The sequence below is a fragment of the Photinus pyralis genome, unplaced genomic scaffold, assembly GCF_008802855.1.
Source record: "Photinus pyralis isolate 1611_PpyrPB1 unplaced genomic scaffold, Ppyr1.3 Ppyr1.4_LG2, whole genome shotgun sequence".
NCBI lineage: Eukaryota > Metazoa > Arthropoda > Insecta > Coleoptera > Lampyridae > Photinus > Photinus pyralis.
The window spans coordinates 21,925,949-21,939,566 of NW_022170403.1; the positions used below are offsets into that span (position 1 = coordinate 21,925,949).

At 36.1% G+C, this 13,618-nt stretch overlaps 1 protein-coding gene across 1 annotated transcript; it reads right to left on the reverse strand.

Annotated features, from left to right (window-relative positions):
* Positions 1-3,319: 3,319 nt before the first annotated feature.
* LOC116164632 (protein artichoke) lies at positions 3,320-7,976 on the reverse strand. Its single transcript, XM_031478831.1, has 3 exons — positions 4,685-7,976; positions 4,342-4,637; positions 3,320-4,297 (listed from the first exon to the last, which is right to left on the reverse strand). Exons 1-3 carry the CDS (start codon positions 7,941-7,943, stop codon positions 3,740-3,742), a joined length of 4,113 nt encoding a protein of 1,370 aa, XP_031334691.1. The 5' UTR covers positions 7,944-7,976; the 3' UTR covers positions 3,320-3,739.
* Positions 7,977-13,618: the final 5,642 nt, after the last annotated feature.

Genomic DNA, 13,618 nt, shown 5'->3' on the forward strand with positions numbered 1-13,618 from the left:
TACTTAATCCCGAGATATAAGACGGAATTATACTTAATCCCAATATGTTAGTGCGGATTATACTTAATCCCGAGATATAAGTCGCTTTCGTAATATTGTACGAAAGCGTAGAACGGACAAGGTATAGTTCAAATTATGTAATCCCGAGATATAAGTCAGGATTAGACAATCCCGAGATATAAGTCGGGATTATACGCAATCCTGAGACGTAAGTGAGGATTATACTTAATCCCGAGATATAAGTGAGGATTATAGTTAAGTATAATCCTCACTTACATCTCGAGATTACGTATAATCCCGACTTATATCTCGGGATTTATTTCTCGAGATTACGTATAATCCCGACTTATATCTCGGGATTAAGTATAATCCGACATTTATTTGTCTTAAGAAGTTATTTTGGGTGCATAAAATTAGGCGCCCTTCAGGCGAGATTTTGTCATTTAAAAGTAGACATATGGAAAAACAATACACGTAAATCCATATGTCTACTTTTTAATAAATAGCACTGTACGTTTTTTCTTTTGTCTTCTATAATAGGTTTCTAATGTAGGAGCTTTCCGGTTTTCATTTTCTGGTCGAATTATTAACAAAACGAGCAAAGTTAGCGTAGTAAGTATAAGAAAGTTGAAATGCACATCTCCTTGGTCTATACACCAAATTTCCATTTTGAACTTGCGTAAATCTATCCTTTTGCCATTCACATTTTAGACTAATTAGCTCTGTTGCGTTTCCTACATAGAATTCTTACCTTTCGTTATTCTTTAGAAATTCCACCTTTCTTTTTCCCTTATTGAAATGGGGGGTTGAGGGGAGGCTGGTTTTATCCTCCATGGCACTCTAATGAAACTCAATAAAAGGAATGAATTTCTACTAACCATATAGTCTTTCTCCTCGACGGCTTATCGTGATCAGTTATAATTCTTTGTATCTCAAGAGCCGGATTGTCGGATGAGGGTCACAAAGAAAGATTAGCAGGACATCTGGAAGAAATTTATCTCTTGGTGATGCTAAAACTTTAAAAATGAAAATCTCCAAAACAGTTTGTCGGAGAAGAGTAAAAGGCAAAATGAATCGTCTGAACAAGACATATCTACTGGTGAAGTCGAAACGAAATATCTTGAAAACGAAGTGTCTGAAGAGGGTACTCATAAAGGGCAAGTGGAACGTCTAGCAGAGACACATCTACTGGTGATCTACTTTCAGTGTAAATATATGCAGAACGGAAACATGGTCTAGACAAGACATCTCCTGGCGATGTGAAAACTTAATTGTGAATCTTGAAAATGAGGAAACTACTTACCTACAAAGGCAAAAACGATGTTTAGGAGAATTCTTGTGAGGACTTAATTATTGTATAGCGTAGATTTTGAATGCCTGTCAAGGGGCCTGTGTAAAGGTTCCCCTCCCCATTTATATCTAGAGAGATAGTAAATTGGACGACTGTTGCGTGTCGGCTGGCTGCTTCTAAAACTGTCTGCTCAATATTTCGGTTGCCGCAGTCAGGCGCCCTAGTGCATTACTGACCTTACGGTTCCCTACAAAAGTACCCCCAAATTAGGCGTTTGGTTTTTCTGAAATCGAATGTGTCAGATGGTTTAAATTTTTACATGATACAATATTATTTTCTATTCTTTAATCAAATTTAAAGATTGAAAATCTGATCGAATGAGTTATGGGAATTGCAATTGGTACGTTTTTTAAGTCACCAACTTATTCGAATTTAGTAATAAATTTCATTTCTAAGGAGCTACATTCTAAAAGCCTTCCTTATATACAGTGATATTTGTTAAGAAGTACACATAGGGATTTACGTGTATGGTTCATTCGTATGCCTACTTTTAAATGGCAAAATCTCTTTTGAAGCGCGCCTAATTTTAGGCAACCAAAATATTCTTTACACAAATAAAGATCTGATCATATTGTTGCTTTAGCTTTATAGAAAATAACTCTCTTACGCTCCTTAAATTGTTACCGGCACTATACGAATTGACGACATCAACTTTTTCTTCAATTGAATACATCGCTCACCAACGAAAATAAAAATACGGCAGCCAAGCGATAATATTCAAATTAATTAATGACCAATCAGATCTTTATTTGTATTAAGAAGTTATTTTGGTTGCATAAAATTAGGCAATTCAGAATAGACTTTATCATTTAAAAGTAGACATAGGGGAAAACAATACGCATAAATCCCTATGTCTACTTACTGAAAATGGTATTACGAAAAACCCTATTCACACCCGTCATTTTTCGGCTCACCTCACAGAGACCTTACCAAATTTGTCTGTAAGTGCAAAGAAGATTCGGATTCCTGAAGTGCCGAAAAAAAACGATTCTTTGACAGTAAGTTATTAGGGGTTTTCCATTGAAACTTTTTAAGAGGATGGAACAGTGTTAAATTACGTACAACTAACTTCATGTTATTGTAGGGAGGTAAAAAGAAGTACCTAGTAATATCAGACGGTTTTTTGAGAACAGCTCTTTGACGACACTGTACATTTTAAAAAGACGTGTCAATTGAGCCTCCTTCGATAAAATCTGCAATCTTAAAAAAAAAGGATTGTTAAAAGAAGATATATATTGTTACTTTAATTCAGAAGCTGCGGTGTAATTTAAATGATTTAATGTAGGGCTTAGTATGTGAAATTTGATCCATTTACACAAACCTACAATTTTCCAAAATAAATCTCACACAACACTATAACAAGCTCTGCAATCTCGGCTATAGAATGTACTATTGCAGGGAGGTGGGCAGAACTACCATTTTAAGGATAAAAAGGGTTTTAAAAATGTTTCGCGCATTTTCCAATGAAGTTTATCGAAATATGTTTTTGAAATTTTAACCCTAGATGTTTCTAGTAAAGGCAAAAATATCACATATTGCAAAAATAAGATGCGCGAATGCGTAGATTGCGCAATGCCAACTTTCTTACTTATTGGGATGTTTCTTTGAAATTTTGATAGTTTTAGTAGAGAAGATCATAGCCATAGCCTCTTAGGAAGTACTGATAAATGCATGGAAAGTTCGCTCAAGTTATTCGTATGTGCGGAAAGAACTAACTGTATGAAAAATATCAATAAAGGGCCGTATACCAACATTTAAATGTGGATTAATAGAAGGGGAATAACACTAATTTGTCATTGAACACTCTGTTTATGGACTGAGGCGATACTGGTGCCGACTTTAATTTAAACTTGACCTTTAAAACTTTGAAACTGGTACCACATCAAAATAAGTAGTTATTTTGTCGTTCTTGCTTCAGAAAATAACTGTCCCCAGTATACCATACATACCTTCATACTACGAGAAAAGTAAGAATAACACATTTTAATAATTACACTGAAATAACAAAACAATATCATTCGCTTTTCAATTTTGCAACACAAGAAAATAGAATATCTACATCAATAATAACACTATTATTTATTATATACAAACAAATCGTATGAAGCATTTCCTAAACCAAACTATGTATTTATTGCTAAAATTTGACGGATTGATGGAACTTTCAAGTGTAGATAAACTCATAATACTTCCCGACTTATAAATAATATATCTATTTAACAACACTATTAATACGTTGAAACACTTTGTGTACTAATCTTTTTTCGGTTTCTATTTGTTCTATAAAATAATTAACATCATTAATTTTCACGGTACGTTAATATTAATTTCTCTAACATTAATTTGTATTGTACAATTACCGGTGACGTCGACGTCATTTAATTTAAACTATGAAGTAAATGATGTTGTATTCATGTTCGTTATAAACTGTGGATGTTCACATTGGCCACTAGTATCGGCGCTTTGAATCGAAAAGTGCCGGTAAGAAAGATACTCCGGAGGTACACGTTGATCCCTTTTAACGGCATTTCGTTGCTTTTGGATTTTTAAATACCCCAAAACCGACACCAAACCGATAAATACGGCAATACCCATGCAGCATCCAATTATAAGTCCCAGTCTTCGCGTAAGGATCGACTGCACTTCAAATCCTTGATCAGGCAATCCACCAAACCCGCCGTGCAAATTTCCAGATATATCCAAGGTAGCCACCTCCTCGCACTTGCTCACTCTCGTATCGATTAAATAAGGAAGAACTGCATCACTCAGGGTTACCCAATCATCAATCCCCGTCTCGACCTTTGGGAATATACCAACTCGACTGATCTCGTCTCTTTGATTAACCCAATTGCCTAGCGCAATAACGCATATCAAATATCTAGTGCCTGGAAACAACGTGAGAAGCTTGACTGATCGCGAAAACCGATCCATAATTTTGCCGCGAATCTACAAAAATTAACTAGAAATGTGAGTGGAAAGTTTACACTCACCTCCCCTAGCTTGTGAACTGCGTGATATGTTATGTGATACCCATGAAGACCGGAATGATTTCGACTCTGCCACGATACCACCATAGAATACGGCTGAATATCTTGCACCGCTATCTTTACAACAAGCGGTTGATCGCAAAATTGATTCGGATTTAAATCAAGAAAAATTCGGCCACGTAATTCGGGGGGATGCTCGCATTGCAGTTTGCGCCTTCCCGTTTCCTCAATTAATTTTTGGTGCTCCTGTAACCACTCCCACAGCTCCTGTGAATCGCAGCTGCACGAGATGGGATTCTCTATAATGGAACATAAAACTTATGTTAGTTAGACCTCGTAATCTCACCTTCCGTTTTCAGACTACGTATTTGAGTTTCCAGCGATCGGAACGCATGTAGCGGGATGTTTTCCAAGTAATTTCTGCTCAAATCGAGAATCCTGAGCTTTTTTAAGGATTTAAATGAGTCGGTAGAAATTGAACTAATCCAATTTCCGTATAAGTACAATTCAGCGAGATTGTCTAAATGTTGAAACGTAGTCTTATTTATTTTCTTTATTTGATTATATGATATGTCTATTACTTGCAACGATTTTAAATCCGAAGGAAATTCTTCTAGTTCTTTCAATTTATTGTACGTTAAATTAAGGGTTCGTAAATAGAAGAGTCCGTGTAATCTTTCTTGTGGGAGCAATTCTAGCTCATTTATGCCCAGATCCAATGTCAGCAGATGAACTAAGCTTGAAAATGCTCCGGGAGAGATACGGGAAATTTTATTCTCTCTAATAAATAAATAGAGCAGAGCTGGGAACGACTCGAAGTCCGTGCTGGTTATAATGCTGAGATTTGTTTGACTTATATGAATTTCTTCTAAAGCGGGATATTTGTGAGATGATGAAACGTCGTGGATCTTTACGAGCGGATTTCCAATTAAGTTCAGCCAGCGGAGACCAGATAATGTAGCTTCTGATAACGATAAACTCGGAATTTGTCGGAAATTGTTAAAAGACAGATCAACTTGTCGCAATAAATGCGAATAGATAAAAAAATTGGCAGGTAAAACACGCAGGGAATTTGAGCTTAAATCTACTGATATTAGTTGTGTTAAATTGGTTACGGTAAATCCCGAAACTGACGATAATTTATTGTTTTTAAGATCTAACTCTTTTAAATTTGGAAGACCGTTTAAGCGAGATATTTCTAAGGAATGGATTTTGTTGGTGGCTAAGGAGAGTGTTTCCAGCGTGGACAAATTTAGAAGAGCCCGATATGGAACGTCAACAAAATCGTTATCGCATAGCTTTAGTTCCTTTAAATTGCTCAAAGAGACGAATACACCGTGGCGTAAATTTTCTAATAAATTTCCGCTCAAGTCGATTTTCTGCAAGTTCTTATTTTTAGAAAATATGTTTTCGGGTAAAGTGTGCATCTGACAGAATTCTATGGAAATGGTTTGCAAGGAAGGTAATCCGTAAAGTACAGAGCCGGAAATGTCGCTAAAATTGTTATGCGAAATCTTTAGTACTCTCAAACCGGGAATGTCCAAATGTTTCAGATCGGCCGATTTCAATTTATTGTTCGCTAAATCTAATTCGTTGAGGTTGTTTAATCCTCTAAAGGCACCAGATTCAATTTTTGTAATTGAGCAATTCATAAGGTTGAGAAATCGGATTGGCAATCTCTCCTGGAACATTGCGTCATGAAGCACCATCATAAGATTGTGGGACAAATCAAGGACCCTTAACCTTTTTAAATTATTAAACGCGCGATGCTCTATAACTTGCACTTCATTCTGTGACATGTAAAGCTCTTCGAGGTTGTGAAGCTCTGCAAAAGTTAGAGCACGAACATGAGTAACTTTATTCAAACTAAGATCTAAATACTTTAGCGTTTGCATCGACTGGAAAGATCTGTCTTCAATATAATTTATGCTATTATTTCTGAAGTAGACGCGCTGAATTAAATGGAGATCTCGAAATAGTGATTTATCTAATTTAGTAAGCTTATTGTTTCCCAACCAAATGATTTGTATGCTAAACTGTTCGTGCAGAGAATCGTTATGTAACAATGTAAGATGATTAGAATCAAGACGAATCGATAACAGCGATGAAGATTCGTGCAAAAATACGTCTTCTAATTCAGACAACTTATTCTCCTGCAAATTTACGTGTTCCAAACTTTGCAAACTATGGAACGCTCCGGGTTCAATTGACGTTATAAGGTTGTTCTGCAAGTGTAATTCTAAAAGAGACGGAAGAGGATAGAAGACATCGCGCTCTATGTTTTGTATTCGATTGTTGTGTAATCGGATTTCTCGTAAATTAGACGCCTTATTGAATGTTCCAGATTCTAAATTCATTATTAGGTTGTTATCTAAACTTAAAGATCTAATATTATAGCTGTTCTGCAAAAGCTCCTTAGGGATGCGCGATATGAAGTTTGAACTAAGGTGTAATTGGGTCAAATTATGTAACGTCCTCAACGCCTCTCCGTCGATATGACGAATTGCGTTTTGTTGCAAATAGATTATGGAAATATTGACAGAGTCCGTGAACGCGTCTGGAGGGATTTCCAATATATTATTTTCCGATAGGAATAGCTCGCTTAAATCGGGAAGCATTAAGAATAATCCGTTGATGTAATGTAAATGATTGTGGCTTAGATCGATAGATACGAGTCTCTTGTTTGTCTGAAAAGAATTGCGATGCAGAAATACAATTCTGTTGTGACTCAAATCTATGGATTCCAGGTTTTTTAAAGATAAAAATGCACTCGCGTGTATTTTTTCGATTGAATTGTAATACAGAGATAAAGTTCGAACCGAAGGAGTTGTTTGAAAACAATCTTCCGCGAGACTTTCGAAATTATTAGAGCTCAAATCCAAAAACAATAGAGAGTCGAGCCTCGAATACCCATCGTTCGGTATTGAATTGATCTCATTCCAAGCTAAACGCAATATTTTCAGCCGCTTCAAACGTCTTAATGACGTTATAGGGAAACTGGCGAGTTTATTATCTCCCATATCTAATTCGGCTAAACAGTCCTCGAGACCGGCAAAAGCGTACTCCGATATTTTTTGTATTTGATTTGCTTTCAAATTGAGCTTAATCAAATGAAGTCCGTAAAAGCTGTAACTTGGCAAGTCGGTTATTTCATTAGACTCCAATTCTAAAGCAATTAGTTTAATTAGACCGGTAAATGCTTTTTGTGGAATTTCCTTTAACTTTCCAGACACCAGACCGATACTTTCCAATTCGGGCTTCAGAATATAAAAGCAATCGTCGTGAAGCTCTTTTAAATTGGACTGAGATATTTGTAGATGCTTGATGAAGACGCCTTCCGGAAATATGTCAGCTGAAAGTTGCGTAATTGATTTATCCAGATCGTAAACACTTAGCGATTGTATGGGACTTGAGATTTCCTGTAGTACCGCTTGCAATGAACTAATAGTAGCCGATGGACACTCCAGGAAAATTCCGTCTTCAAAATTATAACATGGACAGCTTGGGTTGGCGGCCAAATTTGGACATTTATTATCTAACGCTAGTAAGGGCAGTCCCAGAAAACTCGCTAACAAGAGGATTGTAGCATCATGGTATATCATCATGTTCCTTCCATGATCATTGTAGGAAGCCACTGCTCACTGTAACAAAAGAACATTGTTAATTTAGGTACTTCTGATTTCCTGGTTAATAGATAATAAATATTCCAATGATACTAACACAAATATATGGACAAATAAAACAAATCTCAATTTATAATCCACGTTGTTTAAAATGTTCGCATTATTCTTATCTGGATTAATCTGACTACCCCTAATTTTTTATTCATGGGCACGTTTTTTCTTATCTACTCCTAATTTTTTCATAATAATGAAGAAAGAAAAGCTGCTTTAACTAAGAGATTCAGTTTTATTGATAAAAAACAAGCGAATTTCTATGTAAATTACATGAAAAAACCGGTTACTAGGTCCTTAAACAAATACATAGCACATAATTGCCGAATGTTTCATAATCCAATCTACACAAATTGGTGCCGTTTAATAATAATGCAAAATTGGAATCACTATTTTCCATCAATGGCATTTTTTCTCCTTATAATTTAAACTATCGATCCAAACAAAACAATGTATTGTATTGATGGATCCATCATTGTTTGGAATTAATAATTTGAAAAACAATGTACTTTGTACGGGTACATGACGTTATTAAGCCCCCCAGCGACGATCATCAAATTAATAAGAATGGCTAGAGGGATTAATTAATTAATTAACGTGTATATTAACAGTTCATGGAATACAGGTAGTATAATGTACAATACAGTTTTAGGTTTAGTTCAACTTATAGAGAAAATCAAACAAATATAGCAAACGAGCTCCTGGGTATGGTTATAGAGATGACAAAAGGGCTTTCCGTATTTTTTACCCTACATTGCAAATTCACGGATCCACAAATTTGATAAAGAATCCCCCTGCAAAGTTTCATCGTTTTTTTCATTCATTTTCGAGATATCCTGCTAACGAACAGACGGACAGACATTGTAAAATTATGAACTCGCTAAGAGATACATTTGACATTAGCAATAACCTCCCTGGGTGTTCGTTAATAAGCGGCACTTACATGTCACATGTGAATACACTTTAATAAAACACCTTTACAAGCGCATACAGTCTACACTTGTATGTCTTAGGAAAGAAGAACGTCGTAGAGAGGGTTACATTGGCAAGGATCGACTTTTCCGTATCGACCACCACCTCTGGCATTTTGCACAAGACCGATTGTTTCGTATCGACCGCCTATCAACTTCGAAACCCTTTTTCGACCGCCTTATACACTCAAAAGGGGAAGGGATAACGTTCGCACCTTCCATAGGCCGCAAGCACATTAGCAATAACGAAATAAGGTGTTTCTTCTAAAATAATTCCACCAAATTCCTGAGATTACTTACGTTACAACGATTCCATTTTACATAAGTGAAAACGTTAAGTATAATCAGGTGCAGTAGAAAATCTTCACAGGTACGTGTAGGTACTTCTAAAGGTTTTCTACTCCACATTTATGATTACCTTGTTGGTAAGAGTGTGCGTAACATTCCAACTTCAATTTCTTTGTTATGTTTTTTTCCACGATTTAAGAAATGTATTGCTAATAATGATGTATAATGTTTTATCTGCGCCTGTCATTTTAAGTGGGATAAGAACTTAATTACCACACTCAGTGGGATAAGAACTTCATTACCACACTCATTGGGATAAGCCCTTGTCAAAACAATGTATGATCAAAAATCAACTATCAAGATTATATATTGTAAACATTAACGTCTGATGGAAGAGTTCCAGACTCACTCATGACATAAGCAAAGAAATCAGAAGCAAAATTTTTGACGTACAAATTTTCTTGACGTTAGGATTTTCTTGTTTCTATGGCGTCGAAAACTGCTAACTATGCTACTTCGATTGAAATTTAAAAAAATGCATCAAATTTATTTTTCGTTTTTAGCAGTAGAAGAACAGTCGCAGATAAAAAGTTGTATTTAATACTTGGGCTAACGGCCATTAACATACTCATGCTCTTACAATAATAATAATAATAATAATAGTATGCGCAATTGTCGCATTCGTAAGTTAATGAGGCCGTTATCCCACTGATTAAATAAATAACTATTACCTACTCCCGTTACAATATCCCGCAGTATCTAACCCGGACATGATAACAGTGCCGCTTGAAGATGTGGCCATGGTTGTGTCGTTTTCCAGNTAAAGTTACACGCCCTAGCACAGTTAAAAAACACATAACTCCTTCTTCACAGAAACACACCACATTTTCACAACCCACTCGTATTCAACCGCAACGCAAAAACCTTAACAGAACTACAGGCTCACAACATACTAAAATATCTCCACCAAAAACCCAAGCAACTTCACAAATACAACCTCAAGAACAAAGAAACATCATAAATACAAGTAACGCAACATGCACTACAAAGACATGTCCACCCAATAAAGTTACACGCCCTAGCACAGTTAAAAAACACATAACTCCTTCTTCACATAAACACACCACATTATCACAACCCATTCGTATTCAACCCAAACGCAAAAACCTATACAGCACTACTAGCTCACAAAATACTGTAATATCTCCACCAATAACCCAAGCAACCTCACAAATACAACCTCAGAACAAAGAAACACCATAAATACAAGTAACGCAACATGCACTACAAAGACAGGTCCACCCAATAAAGTTACACGCCCTAGCACAGTTAAAAAACGCAATACTCCTTCTTCTCAGAAACAACCCACTCGTATACAACCCAAACGCAAAAACCTTGACAACACTACTAGCTCACAAAATACTGCAATATCTCCACCAAAAACCCAAGCAACCACACAAATACAACCTCAAGAACAAAGAAACACCACAAATACAAGTAACGCAACTTGCACTACAAAGACAGGTCTACCCAATAAAGTTACACGTCCTAGCACAATTAAAAAACACAAAACTCCTTCTTCACATAAACACACCACATTGTCACAACCCACTCGTATACAACCGAAGCGCAAAAACCTTAACAGCACCACAGGCTCACAAAATACTGCAATATCTCCACCAAAAACCCAAACAACCTCACAAATAGGACCTCAGGAACAAAGAAACACCATAAATACAATTAAAAAACACAAAACTCCTTCTTCACATAAACACACCACGTTATCACAACCCACTCGTATTCAACCGAAACGCGAAAACCTTAACAGAACTACATGCTCACAACATACTGTAATATCTCCACCAAAAACCCAAGCAACCACACAAATACAACCTCAAGAACAAAGAAACACCATAAATACAAGTAACGCAACTTGCACTACATAGACAGGTCCACCCAATAAAGTTACACGTCCTAGCACAGTTAAAAAACGCAATACTCTCCTTCTTCTCAGAAACAACCCACTCGTATACAACCCAAACGCAAAAACCTTGACAGCACTACTAGCTCACAAAATACTGCAATATCTCCACCAAAAACCCAAGCAACCACACAAATACAACCTCAAGAACAAAGAAACACCACAAATACAAGTAACGCAACTTGCACTACAAAAGACAGGTCTACCCAATAAAGTTACACGTCCTAGCACACTTAAAAAACACATAACTCCTTCTTCACAGAAACACACCACATTGTCACAACCCACTCGTATACAACCGAAGCGCAAAAACCTTAACAGCACCACAGGCTCACAAAATACTGCAATATCTCCACCAAAAACCCAAACAACCTCACAAATACGACCTCAGGAACAAAGAAACACCATAAATACAATTAAAAAACACAAAACTCCTTCTTCACAGAAACACACCACGTTATCACAACCCACTCGTATTCAACCCAAACGCAAAGCCAAAGAAACACTTACACAATAAAGTCTATTTAATAAAATTACAGGAATTATTATAATGATATTTTTGTTTTGTTTTCTTCTTTCCTGATAGCGTTGACTATTGGGGCCATTAATAGCTATGTTGGTAAGTGTGAATTACATACTATCTCTAGATTTCCAATGTGAGTGTGTGAATATTTATTTTATTTTTTATTTTTCTTTAGAACCCTACATAACTTCACCAGACACAGACACAGACACTAATCGTTACTTGATTTTAATCCGTGCGATTAGTTAACCAGGCTAGACCTGAGTTCTCACAAGAAACACCGACCATAATAATAATCATATTTATTCCAAAAAAAAAAATTTTAACAATAGCTCGGGCTAACGCCCTCGTATGCGCAATTGTCGCATTCGTAAGTTAATGAGGCCGTTATCCCACTGATTAAATAAATAACTATTACATAATTCATGTGTACATTGGAGAGCAGCAATTTTCGAGCTTGAAATCGTGGAAAAATAACATAACAAAGAAATTTAAGTTGGAATGTTACGCACACTTTTACCAATTTAAAAGTAATCATGATATATGGAGTGAAGAAGTTATGTGAACTTTGTATTAAGATTGTGGAAAATTTCGGGCTTCTCCCCCAAATTTTTTTGAAAACTTTTAATTAATGGTGCCCTTTAGCCATTCTTATCAAGTTCATGAGGGTACCCGGGGGCCTTAATAACGTCATGTAACCCAAAATTGAATCGTATTCCTTTGTGAAATGAATATTTCTTAGATTACCCCAGCTCGAACGGAACGTGGGTCTTATTTGGATAGCCGTCTAATGTCTTAAAATTCCTGCGAAGATGGAAAGGACAATGAAAATTTGTTGGATACTGAATCGCTGGTGGTTTTTTATTGACTACTATATAGTCAGAAAAATATCGTCACTTTATACACTTGATTCTCTAATAATCCAAACCAATAATGTTTAAAGATTCATTTTTTCATAATTTACTGCGCGAACTTATTCTGCATTAACGAAAAATCTCCGACTGTGATGATTATTGTTTTTTTTTTAATTACTGTCACCTTGAACTGTATCAACGTACTCGTCTTGGAACGTCAAACGTAATATTTCCTTTCCGGGCGAGTCCTTTAATTTATTCGTGTTCTCCTGAAACTTGGATTCCTTGTAGCGCACCGCTCGATTTTCATACCGGAATTTATGAACACACCGTACATAGATGTCCGATACCAACTTAATCACCACCCGGTATTTACGGATGAACAATTCGGCTTTTCGTTACTAAGAATCCGAAGCTTCCTGATTTATTTATTTCTTCTAGGAGTGAAAACAGAAGGTAAAAGTAGTGATTCTATTTGTAAAACCGTGTAACCGCTGATAAGGAAACTCGTCACCGTATATAATTCATCAGTTTTATAATAATCGTTCCCATATGGATATGTCAATTATTAGTGTAGTATCCTACAGTCCTTCGCATGGGGAAGCAAATGGCTGTTAATTAGAATTATGAATTTAACAATTTCATCTCGCCCATTTAAGTAAGTACAAGGTTATCATAAAGTAAGGGATATATTTCAGATCATTATATATTTTTAACAAACTAAGTTAACAACGGCATGTGTGGCGCAGTTCTGTTAAAGTTCAACTGTGGTGCTAAGGGTCCCTGGTTCAAATCCGAGTTCGAGCATGGATATTTGTAACTGTATAGTGGGTTGGGTTGGTAGAGCAGCCTTGGCTGAAACCCCGCCCACTCAAAAATAAAGGCAAAATAAAATAAAATAAAATAAATTTACGATTGATTACCAACCGTTCCTCCAAATATTACACAGCGTTATTTAGCATAATCAATCTATAAGTTGCGATGACAAT